The sequence below is a fragment of the Chiloscyllium plagiosum genome, chromosome 31 (assembly GCF_004010195.1).
Source record: "Chiloscyllium plagiosum isolate BGI_BamShark_2017 chromosome 31, ASM401019v2, whole genome shotgun sequence".
Taxonomy (NCBI): domain Eukaryota; kingdom Metazoa; phylum Chordata; class Chondrichthyes; order Orectolobiformes; family Hemiscylliidae; genus Chiloscyllium; species Chiloscyllium plagiosum.
This window is the reverse complement of record NC_057740.1, coordinates 45,110,488-45,133,549: the sequence shown is the minus strand read 5'-3', so window position 1 is coordinate 45,133,549 and position 23,062 is coordinate 45,110,488. Positions and strand designations below refer to the sequence as shown.

Below are 23,062 nucleotides of genomic sequence, written 5' to 3'. Positions count from 1 at the left end.
CAAATTACTTTCCTCCCTCTCAATAATCTTCACTTTCTCCTTATGGTATGATGACCGGAATTGAATACAATACTGTAGCACAAGCCTCACTCAATCTTTATGCATCTTTCATTACCTTATATTTATAATTGTTACCAACTGTCCTCTCAATATGCCCTACCACCTCCAAAGAACTATGGACTCAAAATCCTGGGTTCCTTATCCCTGTACATTTTTTAGAACTGTTCAACTTAGACTAGATTGCCTTGCCTTATCTCTTTTGCCAAAGTGTGTCACCTCATACTTAAATTTCATGACACTTGTCAGCCAATTCTCCTAACCTATGTCTTGTTGCAGTTAATTGGTACTATCCTCACTGTCATCACACCTCCAAGTTGGTATTATTAGTAAATATCAAAATATTACTTTGTATTTCAATATTCAAGACATTTAACGTAAATTGTAGTATGCAGATTGCCCCGATATGAAAGACTATTTTCTTGTCCCCAAAATGCATGTTTGGACTATATTCGACATATAAATCAAATTAACACTCCTTTTCAGCTAATAAACTCACTTTAAGGGCTATTCTCCGTGCATGGGATCCAGCAAGTAATATGCGTTATGTTGCCAAGATGATGCATGGAAACTTAAATCATGCCCAAACAAAGCAGACAACGCATGGTGCTCAAACTAATGGAAATGGGCCCACTTGCAAAAGAACAAAGGACAAAGCAAGTTTAAAGGTAAATGTAGATGGTGCAGCATTACAGCTATCAGAAATTGTAGAAAATGGATATGTAGAAAAGCCAGGAAACAATTCTAACCCGGTCAAGTACTACTCTATTGCCTGTCCTCGGATGCTGCCTGAATTGCTGTGCTCTTCCAGCACCACTAATCCAGAATCTAGTTTACTCTCCATGTTCAGCAAAGCACGGAAGAGGTCATTTAGAGTGCTAACAGTCAGCTCTTGACACCCAGTTTGGGTCCGGCCAGGGCCACTCAGCCCCTGATTTCATTACAGCCTTGGTTCAAACATAGCCAAAAGAGCTGAATTCCAGTTATGAAACAAGAATGACTGCTGGTGACACCAAGACCATATTAAAAATATAGCAACAAGTGGTCCTAGAGAAACTGAAGTCAACAGGAATAAAAGGGGAAAACCTCAGTTTTTTGGAGTCATACCTAGCACAAAGAAAGATAACTGTGGTTTTAGTGGATCAAACACAGGTACAGGCGAATGTTAAGAGTTTGTGAGTCCACTCAGTATTCTAACAACAGTAGGATTGAAACTGTTGCAAAACCGGCTGGTGCGCGTGTTCAGGCTTCTGTACCTTCTCCCCAATGGTACAGGTTGGAGAAAAACATAGCCAGAGTGGGATGGATCTTTGAGAATGCTGGTGACCTTTCCTTGACAGCAGGCCTGGTAGATGGATTCTATTGATGGGAGGTTGGCCTTTGTGATTGTCCAGGCCGAGTTCACCACTCTCTATAACTGTGTCCGATCTTGAATGGTACAGTTGCCACACCAGGTTGTGATTCATCCAAACAGAATGCTCTCAATGGCGCAGTTATAAAAGTTGGCAAGGGTATTGCCAAATTTCCTCAGCTGTCTGAGGAAAAAGAGACGTTGTTGGGCCTTTGTAACCAGTGCATCCACATGAAGAGTCCAAGAAAGCTTGATGTGGATAACCACTACCAGGAGCTTGACATGCTCTACTCGTTCCACCTTTGTACTATTAATGTGGAGGGGGATATGAGTGACATCTCGCCAAAAGTCAATATGAGTTCCTTGGTTTTGCTGGCATCGAGAGCTAGGTTGTTCGCAGTGCACCATTTTTCCAGGTCTCCCACCTCCTGTTTGTAGTCTGTTTCATCGCCATCTGAGATTCGACCAACTATGGTGGCGTCATCAGTGTACTTGCAAATGGCCTTAGTCTGGTATTTGGCGACACAGTCATGGGTATACAAGGAGCACTGTAGGGGACTGAGTACACATTCCTTGTGGGGGGCTTCAGTGTTGAGTGTATGTGACTATGAAATGTTGTCCCCAATTTTCACTGATTGTGGTCTGTGGGTCAGGAAACTGAGGATCCAATTACAAAGAGAGTGAGGCTTAGTACGAGATCACTAAGTGTAGCAATCAGTCTCGAGGGATAATAGTGTTGAAGGCTGAACTGTAGTCAATGAGTAGGATTCTTAGGTAGCTGTTCTTAGTGTCAAGATGTTCTAGGGAGGAGTGAAGAGCACGTGATATGGCATCTGACATGGATTTGTTGGTCCAATAGGCAAGTTGGAGTGGGTTAAGAGTAGTGGGAAGGCTGGAGTGCATTAATGGCATGACCAGCCTTTCAAAGCACTTCAAAGTCTGCAGATGTTACTAGAATTGGTGGAGTAGCGAATAGTGAGGAAGACTGACAGAGAATACAGCAGAATATAGATAGATTGGAGAGTTAGGCAGAAATGGCAAATGGAGTTCAATCTGGACAAATATGAGGTAATGCATTTTGAAAGAGCAAACTATACAGTAAATGAAAAAGTCCTGGGAAAATTGATATACAGAGAGATCTGGATGTTCAGGTCCATTGTTCCCTGACAGTGGCAATGCAAGTCAGTAGAATGGTCAAGGCGGTATACGGCATGCTTTCCTTCATCGGATGGGGTAGATTAGATTAGATTACTTAGTGTGGAAACAGGCTCTTCGACCCAACAAGTCCACACTGACCCTCTAAAGAGCAACCCACCCAGACCCATTCCCCTACATTTACCCCTTCACCTAACACTACGGGCAATTTAACATGGCAAATTCACCTAACCTGCACATTTTTTGGACTGTGGGAGGAAACCAGGGCACTCAGAGGAAACCCACACAGACACGGGGAGAATGTGCAAACTCCACACAGACAGTTGCCTGAGGCAGGAATTGAACCCGGGTCTCTGACGCTGTGAGACAGCAGTGCTAAGTACTGTGCCACCGCGAGTACAAAATTTGGCAGGTCACGTTACAGTTGTATAGTACTTTGGATCAGCCACATTTGGAATACGGGGAAAGTTCTGGTCACCACATTACTAAAAGAATGAAGATGCTTTGGAGAGGTTGCAGAGGAGGTTCACCAGGATGTGGTATGGAGGGTGCTAGCTATGCAGAGAGGTTGAGTAGATTAGAATTATTTTCATTGGAAAGGGGGAGGTTGGGGTGGGACCTGATTGAGGCCTACAAAATCTTGAGAAGTGTGGATAGGGTGGATAGCAAGAAACGTTTTCCCCCAGAGTGGAATACTCAATTACTAGGGGTCACGAGTTCAAATGAGGGGAGAAAAGTTTAGGGAAGATATGCGTGGAAAGTTCTTGATTGCCTGAAACTCATTGCCAGCGGAGGTGGTAGGGGTGAGAACAATAGCATCATTTAAGATGTATCTAGACAGATACATGAATGGGCAGGGAGCAAAGGGATACAGATCCTTAGAAAATAGGTGGCAGGTTTAGAAAGAGGATCTGAATCGGCGCAGGCTTGAAAGGCCTGTTCCTGTGTTGTAATGTTCGTTGTCTTTGTTCCTCAGAGTAAACTCCAATACCAAGTCATCTTCAGCTGTTACATCAATGGGTTTCCAAATATAAAGTTAGGAGAGGGTATGTCCGCTGATAATCACCCAATGTTAAGCATCAGATCAGACTCTTCAGATACTGAAGCACTCATGCCCATGTGCAGCAAGAAAGGACAACATCCAAGCTTGAAAAAAAACAGCCAGTCAGGCAGGAAAAGAGGCGATGTTTTGAGCTTATGCTTGAATCTCCTGGTGAAGAGCTTATGCTTGAAATGTCAACCCTCCTACTCCTCGGATGCTGCCTCACCAGCTGTGCTTTTCCAGCACCACACTTTTTGACTCTGATCTGCAGTCCTCACTTTCTCCTAACATCTAAGCTCAGGCTGATAGGGGGCAAGTAACATTCACACTACATAAATGAATGGCAATAACATGTAAAATATGCATTTGTAAAGGAGTGCATCATATTTGTATGGGATAGATTCAGATCCTATTTTACCAACGAGACTCAAGAGATGCCTGTGAAGAAATAACACCAAATGCAGTCATACCAGGACAGCCTGACATCCATAGTCCAATCTTTGAACCAATGCTGCATCAAACCATTCAATGATCATGTTTGATTTTAATAGAATAGGTGAATGATTGACAAAAACCTTCACAAAGTGAAAATATGGGTGCTGCCTTGCTTGACGATTTGAAAGGCTGCTTCAACAAATAATGCGATGTTATCAATGCACAAAATATTTGTCTGTCCAATTTAATAAATGAAGTGAAGATAATTTCTTGCAGGTGGATAATTATGATACTGAAAGTGATCAATCTGACCCAGAGTAGAATCTTTATGATGAGCCTATCAGAATGAATTAAATGAACTGTGTCAAATGCCAAAGAAAATTCATTTGATGATTTTTAAACAATATGAATAAACAATTGATTTTTAAACAATATTGGTAGAGGAATTGAGTTCCGGAGTCCTGAGGTCATGATGCAGTTGTATAAGACTCTGGTACGGCCGCATCTGGAATATTGTGTGCAGTTTTGGTCGCCATACTATAGGAAGGATGTGGAGGCATTGGAACGGGTGCAGAGGAGGTTTACCAGGATGTTGCCTGGTATGGAAGGAAAATCGTATGAGGAAAGACTGAGGCACTTGGGGCTGTTTTCACTAGAGAAAAGAAGGTTTAGGGGTGACTTGATTGAGGTGTACAAGATGATTAGGGGGTTAGATAGGGTCGACAGTATGAACCTTTTCCCGCGTATTGAGTCGGGTATTACAAGGGGGCATAGCTTTAAATTAAGGGGGGGTAGATATAGGACTGATGTTAGGGGTAGGTTCTTCACTCAGCGAGTCGTTAGTTCATGGAATGCCCTGCCAGTAACAGTGGTGGACTCTCCCTCTTTATGGGCATTTAAGAGGGCATTGGATAGGTATATGGAGGATAGTGGGTTAGTGTAGTTTAGGTGGGCTTGGATCGGCGCAACATCGAGGGCCGAAGGGCCTGTACTGCGCTGTATTCTTCTATGTTCTATGTTCTATGAATTCGTTAAAGCTATCCCTGTAGAATTATTTCAGAAATAAAATGTTAAGTTAATTTGAATTACAAATGTTACATTCTTTCTCTTACATCTCAAAATGGTGACCACCTACACCAACTGTTCACATTTTATACTAGGAGTACAAGTCCTCTGTTGGGGGAATTTTTTGTAGCATTGATAGTCAACTTATGAGCAACCTATGGTATCCAAATGAGAAAAGCAGCAGTCCTGCCACCAAATCTTACTGGACATCACTATCTACCATCTTCCACATTGAAAAACTGCCACTGGGTATTTTCTGTTCCCAAGCCAATTCCTTTTACTCCATTTGATACTACTAATTCATGAACCTCAATTTTGATAACCATCCTTTTAATGATGTATTACTAAAGGATTACTTAAAATCCATACAGGTAACTTCTATCACTTTCCATTCATGAACATTCTCTATTTCTTTATCAAAACTTTTAAGTACATTTGTTAAGCCTCAAAGCTTTCTAAGTGCTTTTTGAATTTATTTATTCAATTTTTGTTTATAAAATTCTATATACTACAAATTTTAAACTGTCCAGCCTGTAATTATTAGGAATGCCCTTGCACACTTGCTTGAATAAAGCATGACACAGTTGCCACCCTTCATTCCTCTGGCACATCTGCCATATCTTGCAAAGGCTAGAAGATTATAAAGCAGATATTTTCTAATCAACCCTCTCAGAGAAGTCACTACATACCCTTGGACTTGAATCAAGATCCGCTGCTATCTAAAAAGAATTTCTTTCAGCAACCTGGAATGCAGTTCAATTGGACCTTGTGACTAACGTGACGTATTTGATAAGTTGTCACAAAAAAGGGCAATAAGATAAGCAGTCATGGAGTTGGGAATAATATTAGCAAGGATGGAGGATCGGTTAACAAACAGGAAGCAGACATTGATACAAAAGGGCATTTTCAGTATGGCAAGCTGTGTCCTCCAGACTGTTAATCTGGGTTTGGGGCCTTGACTATTTAAAACTTTTATTAATATCTTTAATAAAAAGTAACAAGAGTAATGTATCAAAGTTTTCTGATGATAAAAAGTCAGTTTGAAGGGTAAACTGTGAGAACTTGTGAGAAAAGCTGCCAAAATACAGGCAAGTTAAGTGAGTGCGCTCGAAGATAGCAGATAGACTATAATGTAGGGAAGATATCCACTTTCTAAAAGAGAAGTTTAGATTAGATTAGATTGAACTGAGAATTGAACTGCAAGGATAAAGAAGTCTCTTTGGTCTCTTTATATTTCAATAAGGATATACTTGTACTGGAGGTAGTACAGTGGATTCATTTGATTGGTTCCTGGGAGGAGAATGTTGTCAAATAGTATAAGGCTGAGTAAATTCAGTCTACACTCTCGGAATTTAACAAAACGTTTCTATGAAATCACCTTTCATTCAAGTTTATGAAAGGTCTTCATAGGGTTCTCTCAGAAGTTGTTTCCTCTGGCTGGGGAATCTAAACATGGGGACATCGTTGCAGAATAAGAGATTGATTGTTTCAGACTGAGATGAAGAGAGATTTCTTCACTCACGGGGATGTGAATCTTTGGGATTTCATGCCCCACTGGGTTGCGTTTTGTCTCTCAGAAAATTAAGTAATATAATACACAAGCAGCAGAATGGTGTTGAGGTCACTGATCAGATTGAGCGGTGGAGAAAACTTGACAAAACCGAATAGTCTACTACAGCTCCCATTTCTTATGCTACGTTCATCTCTGGCATTTTGCACGAACCAATGTCATAAGTTGAACGTTTTCGTTACAAAAGCTACTTCCATCTCAAAAAAATATTGTGTCCTGCTGTTAACAACTTTCAGATAGTTGTCACTTCTAGACTCGTGTATTTCAATGTTCCACCCTTCCCTTCATTCATTCGAGATAGCAATGTCTTGTTCGTTAACCCGCTGTTCTGGCTGTCCCTTGATCCAGCTGCCTTTCCAGTAGCTTCACTTCATTTCAGTTTATTATCTAAACCCAATCATTTGCACCAGCCTCTTCTAACTGCTTGGAACCACTGAAGAAATGTTCCTGTCCTAAATCCGCCTTACAATATAAAGGCTATTGTTGAGTTTTAGAGCAGATATTCGTAGTAGCAAGAGAGTTGGTGTACCACAGGAATTCACATGGCCGGAGGGCACTTGTTGGATTCTGCCGGGCTGCGCTCTATGCTGGCCCCTCACTAACTGTAACTCGACCCGCGGGTGTTAATATCCGCCGCGGCCTCATATCAGGCCCGAGCCGGGCCCACACTATCCTCCTCCACACCACGACTAAAGGCAATACGGAATATCCAATAACTAACCAGCTCGCCCACCATATTACCATTCACAGCCCCGTTCCCCGCCGGCTACTGCCTTACTTTGATTGCCGCATTGGCCGAGCTGCAAAGTGATAATTTCCCGAGGCATCGCCGCCGCTCGTCCCGCCAACCACACAGAGCATGCGCAGAGCAACACCAAAGCCCGTTGACGGCGCATTGTCAAATGGATCCATTCTCAATTATCCGATTCAGCTCAGATTCATCTCGAAGATAGACAACGTGCTTAGCAAAATAAAACCGGGACGTGTGTCTTACAACTTTCTAAACCTGTTTCACGAGCCGAGCAAATGCTTATTTACATTTTGTCAATAATATCAACGTAGTTAATTAATATTCATATTTGCTATCAATATTCATGACGTCGATTAATATTCATTTGTGGTCTGTGCGTCACCAAGATGGATGCCGAGCGAGTGAATGCGGGGCCTGAGGGCAGCGACTGGACATTGGCCTCGGCTCCAACTCCAGGCCCAAAAACCGAGCCTGACCAACGGCTCCGGCAGCAGCAGCTACTCCGCATCCTAGGTCACTACGAGCCCGTGCTCACTTACTGGCAGAGTGTGTTGGTGTGGGAGAGGCCGCTGCACAGCCTGGTTCTATACTTCAGCGTCAACGCCAGCTTCTGGTAAAGGCGGGGTGGTGGTCCGGGATGGGACGGTATGGGAGGCGGTGCGGATGGGACTATGTTGTTGGTTGGAAAAGAATTCTCTCTGCCCCCGAAAAATAGTGACCAGTACCTTAGTGTCAAAGACAGTTGTAGAATTTTTACAACGCAGAAAGAGGCCCTTCGTGTCCGTGCCGATCATCCAACACTCATCTATTACAATTCCATTTTCCAGCTCTTAACCGGTAGCCTTAAATTTTATGGCATTTCAAGTGTTCATGTACGTAGTTCTTACAAGTCCTGAAAGTTCCTGGCTCGGCCGATCTTTTAAGAAACAGTGTAGATGGAAAAAAATCTCTAATCCTCTCGAAAACGCCATATAACTGTGCTTCCTGATTATTAGACACGCTGCCAAAATCTCTCAACACCTGGTTATAGTCCAACAGGTTTATTTGGACGCACTAGTTTTCGAAGCGCTGCTTCTTCATTAGGTGGTTGTGAAGCAAGATCATGAGACAGAAATTATTGCAAAAGATTAGTGTCATGCAGCTGAAATGATATATTGAACAAACCAGATTAAATCGTTCATCTTTTTTAGAATAGGTTTGCTAGTTTCTGTTCTTTAATGTGTAAATCCCAGAACCTCATTTGTAATATATTTGCACGTACATTTTTTGAGCAAAATAGAATGTATAACCTAAAGGCAGTCAATCCATGAAATATCTTCTAAATTCCACTTTAGAAATAGAACCAGTCTGACTCTACCATCTTCTGAAAAAAATAACTGGAAGTGACATCACAAAACACCCAAAGAAACCTAAACACATAAATAGAAAGCAGGACATAACACCAGCACTTCATTGGAGCCTCACTGCTGATGTTATCTAGTATGGCGACGAAATGCCTGAAACCGAACCTTCCATTTAGGAACCCTCCAACCACAAGGGATGAACTCGGATTTCACCAGTTTCCTCATTTCCCCTCCCCCCACCTTGTCTCAGTCAAATCCATCGAACTCAGCACCGCCTTCCTAACCTGCAATCTTCTTCCTGACCTCTCCGCCCCCACCCCAGTCTGACCTATCACCCTCACCTTGACCTCTTTCCACCTATCGCATTTCCGACGCCCATCCCCCAAGTCCCTCCTCCCTACCTTTTATCTTGGCCTGCTGGACAAACTCCTCATTCCTGAAGAAGGGCTTATGCCCGAAACGTCGATTCTCCTGTTCCCTGGATGCTGCCTGACCTGCTGCGCTTTTCCAGCAACACATTTTCAGCTCTGATCTCCAGCATCTGCAGACCTCACTTTCTCCTCAATGTTTAGTCCATTTGACCAACCCATCTATATTGTTCTGTATTCTAAAAACTTCCTGCCTTGCTAAAACCACAAAATGGTGAAAATACTTAGGAATCGTTACACGTAAACGTTTAACTTCTCCACCACCTGATGCTGCCTGGCTTGCTGTGTTCTTCCAGCCTCCTGCTTGTCAAATGTTGTTAGTTAGCAAAACAGCATTAAATGTGTTGGCTCATCAAAGTTTGAAGTACCTGAGTGTTAGCAGTGATTAACTCTATGACATGACTTGGGTAATGCATTGTTTATGCATAAACTCCCTTTTTCGACAGTCTGAACCTCCTCCAAAAAAGAGTATATTTGGGAGGCCAGCTTCACAAGTTTATGTGCCTGCCCCATTACCTTATACATTCCAAGCTCCCTGTGATCCTCTGCATTGCTTAGAAAGTTTTTGGATGTAGGTATGCTCGCTGAGCTGGAAGGTTCACTTCCAGACATTTCGTCACCCTACTAGATAACATCTTCAATGGGCCTCAGGCGAAGCACTGTACATGATTCCTGCTTTCTACTTATATGTTTGGGTTTCTTTGGGTTGGTGATGCCATTTCCTGATCTTTTTCTCTGGCGATGGTAGATGGGGTGTAACTCAATAGAACATAGAACATTGCAGCACAGTAAAGCCCTTCGTTCTCGATGGTATGACAGGTCAGCACAACGATCTGCAGCCCATCTAGCCTACACTATTCCATATACGTCCATATGCTTGTCCAATGAAGACTTAAAGTTGGCGAATCTACTACCGTTGCAGGCAAAGCATCCCATACCCTTACTACTCTCTGAGTAAAGAAACTACCTCTGACATCTGTCCTATATCTATCACCCCTCAATTTAAAGCTATGCCCCCTCGTGCTCGCCGTCACCATACTTGGAAAAAGACTCTCCCTGTCCACCCTATCTAACCCTCTGATTATCTCATATGTCTCTATTAAGTCACCTCTCAACCTTCTTCTCTTTAATGAAGACAGCCTCAAGTCCCTCAGCCTTTCCTCGCAAGATCTTCCCTCCATACCAGACAACATCCTAGTAAATCTCCTCTGCACCCTGTCCAAAGCTTCCACATCCTTCTTATAATGCGGTGACCAGAACTGTACACAATACTCTGAGTGCAGCTGCACCAGAGTTTTGTACAGCTGTAGCATAACCTCATGGTTCTGGAACTCGATCCCTCTATTAATAAAAGCTAAAACACTGTATGCCTTCTGAACAACTCTATCAACCTGGGTGGCAACTTTCAAGGATCTGTGTATCTAGATACCGAGATCCCTCTGCTCATCTACACTACCAAGAATCTTACCATTAGCCCATTACTTTGCATTCCGGTTACTTCGACCAAAGTGAATTACCTCACGCTTGTCCGCATTAAACTCCATTTGCCATCTCTCAGCCCAGGTCTGCAGCTTATCTATATCTCTTTGTAAACTACAACATCCTTCGTCACTATCCACAACTCCACTGACCTTAGTGTCGTGTGCAAATTTACTAACACCCTTCTACGCCCTCATCCAGGTCGTTTATAAAATGACAAACAGGAATGTGTTTGTTCCAACCAGAACTCTATCAACAAGCTCATCAAGTTAGACCCCATCTACCACCTCCTGAGAAAAAGAACAGGAAATGGCATCACCACAGGAAATGACATAATCAACCCAAAGAAACCCAAACATATAAATAGAAAGCAGGAATCATGTACAGTGCTTCACCTGGAGGTCCACTGAAGATGTTACCTAGTAGGATGACAAAATGTTTGGAAGTGAACCTTCCAGCTCAGCGAGCAAACCTACATCCAGAACCTTAACCTGAGCTACAAATCTTCTCAAAACTCGCTTATAGTTTTTTTTATCATGTTTTCTCTTAGTTTCTTTCTTCCCAAGTACATTATCTCATACTAAATTCTATTGGCCACTTTTCTGTAATATCACTGTTACCTATTTCTTCACTGTCACCTATTGTATAATCTGTGAACTATTTCATTTATGTCTTTAAATCATTGATATGTATCACCAGTGTACTGAACTGTGGGGGGAATAATGATGGACTTAAATAAAATTTAGGGGCAGACATGCAAAAGATTAAATTTAAATGTAGTGAAAGGTACAGTGATACATTTTGCTAGGAATAATGAGGATAGGTAATATTATTATTTAAAGGGTGTAGTTCTAAATGAGGTACATAGCTAACCAAGGAAATTAAAAAGAGTATTAACTTGAAAGAAAAAGCAAATAAGGAGGCAAAAATCACTAATAACTGGAAGACCGGGATAAACTCGGAATCCAGCAAAGGAGGACTAAAAAGATGATAAAGAGAAAAAATAAACCATATGTGCAAACTAGTGAGGAATATAAAAACTGACTAACATTCTTTTAATAGATAAAAAGGAAGAGAAGTGTCAAAGTGAACATCGGCCCCTTCGAAAATGAATCCAGGAAGATAGTTATAGGGAGCAAGGAATAGCAGAGAAATTAGATTGATATTTTGCACCAGACTTTACAGTGTAAAATACTTTGAACACATCTTTAATACTAAAGAGTACAGGGAAGAAATTTAGTGATGGTGATGGCACTTGTGAAGTGGTATTAGAAAGACAAACTAATGGGAGTGCAAGGCAGATAAGAGCCTGGCCCTGATGACTTGCATCCCTGGGTAGTAAAATAATTCGTTACAAAGATAGTAGAATCCAACAGTCCTTGGATTCTAGAGAAGTACGGAGGATTAGAAAACTGCCAATGTGATACCTCCTATTCAAAAAGCAGGTAACTATAACATGGGTGGTTGATGACTCTGGGTCTGTACTCAATCAAGATCAGAATGATGAGGTGGGATCTCATTGAAACTTACAAAATACTGACAGTTTGGGATAGAATGGCGGTCGAGAAGATATATCCACTAGTTGGAGCGACTAGGATCTGAGTGCATAGTCTCGGGTTGAAGGGCTGACCCTTTAAAACTGAGATGAGGAGGAATGTCTTGAGCCAGAGGGTGGCAAATCTGTGGAACTCATTGCAGCAAAAGGCTGTGGAGGCCAAGTCATTGAGTATATTGAGATACGTTATTGATTGGTGAGGGGATCATGAGTTACAGGGAGAAGGCAGGAAAATGGGGTTGAGAAATTCATCAGCCATGATCAAATTGTGGAGCAGACTCGATGAGTTAATTGGCTTAATTCTGCTGTTTTCTCTTCTGGCCTTGTGATCTGTGTGGCAATCAAAGTTACAGGGAAAATGCAGGAAAGTGGACCTGAGGAATGACAGACCAGCCATGGTCTTATTGAATGGAGGAGCAGATATGAGGAGCTTTATGGTCTTAAGAATAGAAACCTAGGGTTGATTTTGTCAATAACATCAGTAAACAACTTAACTAATACTCAGCCCATTGAAGGGACACAAACAAAATTTGAAAGGAAATTATCAAGTTATAGTGGAGGCTAGTGATGCACACATCTATAAGAACTGAGGTATACGTGCACATCATTGAATGAGCATCATAGTTTGCGAAGGTGGTTATAAAGACTTAGGGATCCTGGCATTAGAAATATTGGGGTCAACTTGAAATCCTAAATCTATTTCTGTCTACATGGATGATACTTTCCAGAGTTATGATTTTATTTCCACAAGAAAAAATGTCTTGCTTATCTCAATGCCCTAATTTTTAACTGACCTTCATTGTCCATCCAAGTACCTCAATTTAAAATCCTCATTTTGAAATCTACCCATGGCATTAACTCACCCTGTCTCCAAAATTAATTCCAAACACATTTCCACATAAACTCATTGCTCCTCTAACTGTGTCTATCCTTATTTTTTTAAAAAAAGTCTTAATTGTCTGGAATTCTTGCCCTAAAATACTTTTAATTTTACTCTTTCTGTAACTTTAAAGACATCCTCAAAATCTATCTCCTTGATTCTTTGACCACTGCTTTTTTTATAATCCTCTATCTCAAGGTCATTTATTTGAATCCAATTTAGTTTTGTTTGCTTTTACATACTTTTTTGTTAATTTGTTTTTATTCTTTTACAAAATTATAAAAATACAAAATGAAAAACAATATAACAATCTTATATTATAAAACCATTAACAGTAAACTACCTCCTCCTCTATAAACAAACCAAAACTATCTCAAAAAATACAAAACAATCTTTTCACATTAAGATTCAATAAGTAACTGTACTTGGCAAATCAATTTAGGTTGGCCCAGATTGTACTAGACCAGCCTAATCCAACCTAGAATGAGTCAAATTAGATTAAATCATCCTGAATTAATTTAACTCAAATTAAATCAAACAAAAATTAAATTAAAATACAACACTTGCAGCACCTCCACCAAGACTTCAATCTACAGGACCATCAGTTATAACACCCATATTTATCAAGCCCCCCACCCCCTCAAAAGAGGGCCCCTGGACTGCCCCCACAGCTGGTCAATATTGCTGACAGGTCCATATCTGTGTAATTTAAAAAGGGCCGCCACCTCTTATAGAATGGTTCTGTTTTCTGGTGCACCACACTTGTGAGATCATAAACAAAGAAACAAAAGAAAATTCACAGCCCAGGAACAGGCCCTTGGCCCTCCAAGCCTGAGCCGATCCAAATGTACTGTCTAAAGCTGTTAATTCCTAAGCATCTGTATCCCTCTGCTCCCCACCTACTCGTGCATTTGTCCAGACGCATCTTAAATGAATCTATAGTGCCTGCCTCTACCACCTCTGCTGGCAACGTGTTCCAAACGCCCACCACCCTCTGTGTGAAGTACTTACCGCGTGTATACCCCTTAAACCTTTCACCTTTCACCTTGAAAGTGTGACCTCTCGTTATTGAAACCTTTACCCTGGGAAAAAGCTTGTCTCTATCCACCCTGTCTATACCCTTCATGATTTTGTAGACCTCAATCAGGTCCCCCCTCAGTCTCCTTTTTTCTAATGAAAACAATCCTAACCTACTTAACCTCTCTTCATAGCTAACACCTTCCATACCAGGCAACATCCTTGTAAACCTTCTCTGCACCCTCTCCAAAGTGTCCACATCCTTTTGGTAATGTGGTGACCAGAAACATACAGCGAAGTACAGCTGAAACAAAGTCTTGTACAATTTTAACATGCTCTGCCAGCTCTTATACTCAATAGCCTGTCTGATGAAGGCAAACTTGCCATATGCCTTCTTGACCACTCTATCCACCTGTGCAGCCACCTTCAGGCTACAATTGACCTGAATTCCCAGATCTCTCTGCTCATTAACTGTTCCCAAGGCTCTTCTGTTTACAGTATAGTTCGCCCTAGAATTAGACCTTCCAAAATCCATCACCTCACATTTGCCCGGATTGAACTCCATCTGCCACTTCTCCGCCCAACTCTCCGGTCTATCTGTATTCTCCTGTGTTCTTTGACAGTCCACTGTTTTCTGCTACTCCACCAATCTTCATGTCATCTGCAAATTTACTGGTCAGACCACCAATGCCCTCTTCCAGATCATTTATGCACATTACAAACAACAGTGGCCCCAGCACTGATCCCTGTAAAACACCACTGGTCACTTTTCTCCATTTCGAGAAACTCCCTTCGACTATTAATCTCTGTCTCCTGTTACCCAACCAGTTCTTTATCCATGAAGCTAGAAGATCCTGCACACTATGTGACTTCACTTTCTCCAAAAGTTTACCATGGGGAACCTTATCTAATGCCTTTCTAAAGTCCATGTACATGACATCTATAGCCCTTCCTTTATCTGTCAACTTGATCCCTTCCTCAAAGAACTCTACCAAGTTGGTAAAACACGATTTCCCCTGCACAAAACCATGTTGCCTATCACTGATAAGCCCATTCTCTTCCAAATATAAATAGATTCTATTCCCTCAGTACCTTCTTCAGCAACTTTCCCACTGCTGACATCAGGCTCACGTCTGTAGTTACCTGAAATATCCCTACTACCCTTCTTGTACAGGGGGGAACAACATTAGCAACTCCCCAGTTCTCTGGCACTTCACCTGTGTTTAAGGATGCTATAAAGATCTGTCAGGCCCCCAGCTATTTCCTTTCTCTCCTCCCTCAGCAACCTGGGATAGATCCCATCCAGTCCTGGGGATTTGTCCACCTTAATATCCTTTAGCCTACCCACTCATCCTCCCTCCTTATGTCAACGTGATCCAGAGTAAACAAACTTCTATCTCTAATCTCAACATTCATCATGTCCCTCTCCTCAGTGAACACTGATGCAAAGTAATCATTGAGAATCTCACTCATTTTCTCAGGTTTGACACAAAACCTTCCTTCCTTATTCTTTAGTGGACCAATCCTTTCTCTAGTTACCCTTTTGCTTCTTATAGATGAATAAAAGGCCTTGGAATTCTCCTTAATTCTGCTCGCTAAAGTTATCTCATGACCCCTTTTAGCCCGCTTGATTCCTCATTTAAGATTAGTCCTACTCTCCTGATATTCCTCCAAAGCTAGTTCTGTTTTTAGCTGCCTGGACCTTATGTACTCTTCCCTTTTCCTCTTGGTTAGTCACACAATTTCTCATGACATCCACGGTTCATGAATCATGCCTATCCTGCACTATCTTCAACCTGTCTTTGAAAGCCTCCCACATATCAAATGTGGTCTTCCCTACAGATAGCTGCCCCCAATCCACATTTCCCAGCTCCTGCCAAATTTTGATATAATTGGCCTTGGCCCAGTTTAATACTCTTCCCTTGGGATCATTCTCATCTTTGTCTACGAGTATTCTAAAACTTATAGAATTGTGGTCACTATTACCGAAGAAATCCTCCACTGCAACTTCTACCTGGCCTGGCTCATTCCCCAACACCAGATCCAATATGGCCCATTCCCTAGTTGGACTTTTGACATACTGCTCTAGAAAACTCTCCTGGACGCTTCTTACAAATTCTGCCCCATCCAGACCTCTGACGTTATGTGTATCCCAATCAATGTTGGGAAAATTAAAATCTCCCATCACCACTACCCTATTGCCTCGACATCTTTCCATAATCTGTTTACCTATTTGTTCTTCTACCTCACACTCACTGTTGGGAGGCCTGTAATACAGCCCCAATAATGTAACTGCACCCTTCCTATTTCTCAACTCCACCCAGTAATGCCTCACTGCTTGTGCCCTCCTTTAGCATAGCCATGATATCGTCCCTGACCAGCAATGCAATTCCTCCCTTGCTTTTACTTCCCTCCCTATCCTGTCTAAGGCATCTATATCCTGGAACATTTAGTTGCCAATCATGCCCTTCCTTCAACCAAGTCTCTGCGATCGCAATAATGTCATACTCCCAGGCACCAATCCAAGCCCTAAGTTCATCTGTCTTACCCACTATACTCCTTGTATTAAAGCATATGCACTTCAGACCACCAGTTTTTCTTTTGTTCATCTGCTGTCTGCCTACTCTTCCCTTGGTAATGCTGACTTCATGACCTTGTTCTTTACAGTCTCTAGTTTCCACTTCACTGTCTACTAGTCTTCTGGTTCCAAGCCCCTTAGTCGAGGCTGTGGCTGCAGGTGCATTCCATGCTGTAGGGAGTGGTCTGCTTGCTGCGATCCTTTGACACCTTTACCTTTATTAGTCTCCATCTTGCCCCAGCACAGCAGACCTATCAGATCGCTGCCATTTTGGATCCTCATTACATATTCATTTATTATCATCCTGTGTTATCAGGGCAACGTCTGTATTTGATGTTATGAAATACTGGAGTTGCAAACTTACTGTATGCCAAAGATGTTAAAATAAACACCGATCCATTGATTGTAGATGTACCAGGCAACAGGGCCTTGTTTCAGACTTGTTGATAATGTTATGTTAAATCAGTTGCTAGCCCTCAGTCTAAACTGTCTCGCATGTTACTAATAAATGTTAATCTTTTATGATACAGGGACTAGGCCCTCTTGTGGCACAGTGATGATGTCCCTATTCTGGATGAAGGAGCCCTGGTCGAGTCCCACTTATTCCAGAGGTGTATAATAGCATCTCTGAGCAAATCGATACTAAGCCAGACTGAATCACATTTGCTAACATTGGATTGGTAACATAGTGAAATGAAAGCATTTGATGACCCCAGAATTGCTTGATTGTAAAGGCTGGTTAGGAAGAAATAACCAGTCTTGGCATCAAACTTATAACTTAACAATTAACAATTTATTGTTTATAATGTAACTTAGCAGAACACAGATAAGCTCCAATGCAATCTGATTAATATCTCCAATCTAAGTCCAATCTTCTTTGATCACTAATCCCACCCCCACTCCCAGTTCCCTCCCTGGCGATGGTGCAGAAGATGCTGCCTGGATTAGAGAGTATGAGCAAAAAGGAGAAGCAAGAAAAACTAGTGTTGTTTTCTCTGGAGCACCGGAGGCTGAGGGGAGACTTGATAGAAGTTTATAAAATTATAAGATACATAAAAAGGGTTGAAACCAAAATCTTTTACCCAGAGTTGAAATGTCTGAAACGAGCAGGCATGCACTTAAGGTGTGAAAGAGAACTTTGAAAGGAGACGTGAGTAGCAAGTCTTTTACACAGAGTGGTAGGAGTTTGGAATGCACTGCTAGAGTTGGTGGTGGAGGCAGATACTACAGGGGTGTTTAAAAGATTTTTAAATAAGCAAATGAACATGCAAGGAATGGAGGGATATGGACCAAGTGCAGGCAGAAAGCATTTGGCATCATGTTCAGCATGACATCGTGGCCCAAGGGTCCCTTTCTTGTGCTGTATTGTTCTATGTTCTTTCCATATCATTATTCTTTTCCCTTCTGTTTTAGTTTCGATGTCTGACCCGCAAGTTAAGATTTGAGGAGTACTCCAGAATGCAAGTGGTGACCTGGTATTTAGGAACTGATTTTAGTTCAACAAGCTGCTTAAATTTTCACCTTTCTTTTGTCCTTGGCAGGTTTCTGGCACTAACCTCGCTGAGACTTGTATTCCTCACTGCATTCGGTCTAATAATTATTGTATGTGCTGACACCTGGAAGACTAAAATCTGGCCTGAACTCCAAGGTAGGGACTTTGGGTTCTCTTTATTGGAAGTTTCATTTCATATGAAAAATACTGGAAACATTCAGCGGGTCAAGCAACATTGTACAAATTGATAAATCACCTACTCCAAACATAATACATCCTAAACTTTTGATAGAAGTGAAAGCAGAAATAGTAGAAACATTGGTCACAATCTTCAATGGATATCATTGTTGTGCCAGAGAGTTCCTAACGTTATACCTTTGGTCAGGAAGAATATTAACCAGGAAAGGATAGGCAAGTCAGTCTTATAACACTCGTTTGGAAGTCATTGGAAACTGAGGTAATGCGTTTCTTTGGCGTGTGATAGCATTCAAAAACTGTTTGCCAAAGTGCTATGGAATTGGTATGCTTGCAAATTTGATATAAAAGAGAAAGTGACATTCTTGATTGGAAGTTGGTTGAGTGACAGTTGTGGAGAAAAAAGTTGATTTTTTTTTTTGTTAACTGGAGTGAAGGAATAAAACGAGTTTCCCTTGGGATCCACTACTTTGACCACTGCTTTTCTTCGTATTTTAATGACTGAAAATTACACACAACTTCAAAATTATTAGATGTCACAAAACATGGAAGTATGAGATAGATAGCGATAGACAGGCTAATAAAATGAATATTAGTATCAAGTCCGTAATGGTATAATAGAAGAGGAATCCCTGGAGTGCGTAGGGGATGGATTTACAATACAAAGAGAGAACAGATCGTCTGAAATTGAGCATTGCGGAATGTGAAAGGAATAATTGCCAATCTAACTGTGTGAGAGACTCTTTGGGGAAAAGTGGTCATCATATGATAGAATTTTTCATTTAGGGTGGGGAATGATGTAGTTGATTCTGAGACTAAGATTTTGGACCTAAATAAAGGAAACAAGATCGATGGTACGTTCCGATGGGCAAGCTGGTTATGATAACTGAGGGAATAATGATTAAAAGAATGAAGGTAATTGAGCAACGACAAAGATTTAAAGATCACATGGAGGAACTGTAATAATTATTCATCCCTGTCTGGCCCATAAAAATGGGAAACGTGATCCAACGTGAAATTAAGAGTAGCATTAGTTCCAAGGAAGAGGTGTACAAATTGTCCTAAACAAAACAGGCCTGTGGATTGGGAACAATTTAAATTTCAGCAAAGGAGGACAAAGGGATTGATTTAAGAGGTAACAATAGAATACAATAGTATGCTATGGAAAATGTAAAAACTGATTATAAAAGCTTCCATTTCTGAAGAGAAAAAGCATAGTGACCTCAAACGTAGATCCTTTCCAGTCAGAAACAAAGCAAATTATAATTGGGAACAACGACTAACTAAAATACATATTTTGGCCAGTCTTCACAAAGGATGGCGCCTAACGTCATTGGAGTCTAGTGAGAGGGCAGAATTGGAGGAAATCCGTATGAGTAGGGAAATTGGGATTAAGGGTTGATAAATCTCCAGGTCCTGGTAATCTTTTTCCAGACTATTTAGGAAATGGCTCTAGAAATAGTGGATTTGTTGGTGATCATCTTTCAAGATTCTATGGACTCTGGAGCAGTTCCAATGGATTGGAGGCTAGCTAGTGTAACCCCCAATATTTTAAACAAAAAAGGATGTAGAGAGAAAACGAGGAATTATAGATGGTTAGCCTGATATCGGTGGTTTCAATAATGCTAGAGTCCATTATAAAAGGTTTAATAGTAGAGCACTTGGACAAAAGTGACAGGATTGGACAACATCAGCATGTATTTACAAAAAGGAAATCATGCGTGACAAATATATTTAAAATGTTCAATGATCTAACTAAGTACATCTGATGAGGAGCCAGTGGATGTGGCTTACTTGGACTTTAAAAAGACTTTTGATAAAGTCCCACGTAAAAGATTAACATGTAAAATTAAAGCACATGAGATTGGGTGTAGTGTACTAACATTAAATAGAGAATTGGTTGGTAGCCAGGAAAGAGAGAGTAGGAATAAATGGATCTTTTTCCATGTGGCAGCCAGTGACTGGTACTGCAGAGATCACTGCTATTTTCACGTACTATTGATTTTGATGAAGGAAGTAAAAGTCATAATTTCCAGATGATACAAAGTTAGATGAGACAGTGAACTGTGAGGAGAATGCAGAGATGCTTCAGTGTGATTTGGAAAAGTTGAATCAGTGGGCAAATACATGCCAAATGAAATATAATGTGGATAAATGTGAGGTTAGCACTTTGGTAGCAAAATCAGATTATTATCTGAAAGATAATAAATAGAGATGGGGAGGTGCATTGAGACTTAGCATCCTTACAGATCAGTTACAGCAAGTAAACATAAAGGTGCAGCAGGCGGTGAAGAAGGCAAATGGTATGTTGCTCTTCATGCAGGAGCAGAGATAATCTTGGTGCAGTTGTCTAGTGCCTTGGTCAAAGTATTAATTGCAGTTATGGTCTCCTTATCTGAGGAAGAGTGTTCTAGCTATGGAGGGAATGCAACCAAGGTTTACCAGACTGATTCCTAGTTTGGCAGGACTTGCAAGTGAAGAGAGACTGGATCAGTTAGGACTATGTTCACTGGCATTTAGAAAAATGAAGCAGGATCTCCGAGAAATCTATACAGTTCTAACAGAACTCGACTGGGTAAACAGGAAGAATATTCCCGGTGACTATTGGGGAGTCCAAAACCAGAGGTCATAGTTGTGGTTCTGTTTGCCGAGCTGGAAGTTTTTGTTGCAAACGTTTCGTCCCCTGGCTAGGCGACATCATCAGTGCTTGAGAGCCTCCTGCGAAGCCTTCTAAAAATCTTCGCACAAACTTTGAACCAGAGGTCATAGTTTAAGGATATGGAGTAGGCCATTTAGAACGGAAGTGAGAGATTGGTGAGCTCTATGGAATTCTCTGCCAAACAAAGGGATTGTGGCCAAAGGAGTTGGATGTAGTTCTTAGTGCTAAAGGAATCAAAAGGTATAGAGAGAAAGTGAGAGCAGGTTACTGAGGTGGATAATTGGCCATGATCGTACTAAATGGCGCAGCAAGCTTGAAGAGCCGAATGGCCTGCATCTGCCTCTATTTCCAATGTTTCTATGAGTAAATCAATGCAGAAGTTGTTCAATACACAGAAGAGCAAGGTCATACATTTTGTTAAGGAGAGGCATTTTAAAAAAAATACACAATTTTTAAGGGGCTACAGAAGCACTGGGGGTATACGTGTATAAATTGTTGAAGGTGGAAGAGTATATTATGAAAGCTGTTTCACTGGATTTGGGATCCTGGGCTTCAAATAGTAGTATTTTATACAAAAGAAAGGAAGTTATTGTTGTCCCTATAAACCAAGGACATGGCTGGTACCAAACCAAGATTCTGTTTTAAAGAGTAATAGTAGTTGTAGACTAAATTTAAAAAGCAGAACCGCAAAATATGAACTACTGGCTATAGGTTAATTGTAATTCAGAAACTGACTGTGGCTCGAAGATTGGTGCGACAGCATGGTTTTCAATCCGAAATGGATGTGCCTTCTACGATGTAGAATTACCAATTCGCTCTATAACTGAAGCATAACCTCCCTACTCCTGCTTTTGATTCTCCTCACAATGAAACATAGCATTCTGTTAGCTTTCTTGTATTGAGTAGTGAAAGATGATAGATGTAATGAGAGTGAGGTAGAAAGAGAGTTTGACAGTTCTCAAAGTGACCCTCCTACAGTTCAACGAACACAAATAGTTAGACACACTTCTTTCATTTTTAGAAAAAGGGTAATAGAAGAATCTTTTAAGAAAACTGAGGAATTATGAGGTAGTCTGTAGAGAAAAACCCTAATGTCCTACATTAGGTAGACCCGGGTTCATTTCCCGCCTCAGGCGACAGACTGTGTGGAGTTTGCATATTCTCCCTGTGTCTGCGTGGGTTTCATAGAACATAGAACATAGAAGAATACAGCGCAGTACAGGCCCTTTGGCCCTCGATGTTGCGCCGATCCAAGCCCACCTAACCTATACTAACCCACTATCCTCCATATACCTATCCAATGATTGAGATTCAATTCCTGTCACAGTCTGAGTTTCAATCCCTGTCACTGACTGAGATTCAATCCCTGTCACTAACTGATATTCAATTCCTGTCATTGACTGAGGGTCAATCCCTGTCACTGATTGAGATTCAATCCCTGTCACTAACTGATATTCAATTCCTGTCATTGACTGAGGGTCAATCCCTGTCACTGATTGAGATTCAATCCCTGTCACTAACTGATATTCAATTCCTGTCATTGACTGAGGGTCAATCCCTGTCACTGATTGAGATTCAATCCCTGTCACTAACTGATATTCAATTCCTGTCATTGACTGAGGGTCAATCCCTGTCACTGATTGAGATTCAATCCCTGTCACTAACTGATATTCAATTCCTGTCATTGACTGAGGGTCAATCCCTGTCACTGATTGAGATTCAATCCCTGTCACTAACTGATATTCAATTCCTGTCATTGACTGAGGGTCAATCCCTGTCACTGATTGAGATTCAATCCCTGTCACTAACTGATATTCAATTCCTGTCATTGACTGAGGGTCAATCCCTGTCACTGATTGAGATTCAATCCCTGTCACTAACTGATATTCAATTCCTGTCATTGACTGAGGGTCAATCCCTGTCACTGATTGAGATTCAATCCCTGTCACTAACTGACATTCAATTCCTGTCACTGACTGAGATACAATTCCTGTCACTAACTGAGATTCA

General features: G+C 41.2%; 2 protein-coding genes across 2 annotated transcripts in view; one reads left to right on the top strand and one right to left on the bottom strand.

Moving 5' to 3' along the window:
- Nucleotides 1-7,748, bottom strand: part of tubg1 (tubulin, gamma 1) — an 80,645-nt gene extending 72,897 nt beyond the window's left edge. The window contains exon 1 of the mRNA XM_043721584.1: nt 7,454-7,748. Coding sequence (XP_043577519.1) covers nt 7,454-7,571 — 118 coding nt within the window. The 5' untranslated portion in view covers nt 7,572-7,748. The remainder of the gene's footprint in view (nt 1-7,453) is intronic.
- A 10-nt stretch (nt 7,749-7,758) lies between these two features.
- retreg3 (reticulophagy regulator family member 3) overlaps nt 7,759-23,062 on the top strand; it is a 59,569-nt gene continuing 44,265 nt past the window's right edge. Inside the window, exons 1-2 of the mRNA XM_043721583.1 lie at nt 7,759-8,039; nt 18,248-18,354. Of these exons, the coding sequence (XP_043577518.1) occupies nt 7,813-8,039; nt 18,248-18,354 (334 nt within the window). The 5' untranslated portion in view covers nt 7,759-7,812. The remainder of the gene's footprint in view (nt 8,040-18,247; nt 18,355-23,062) is intronic.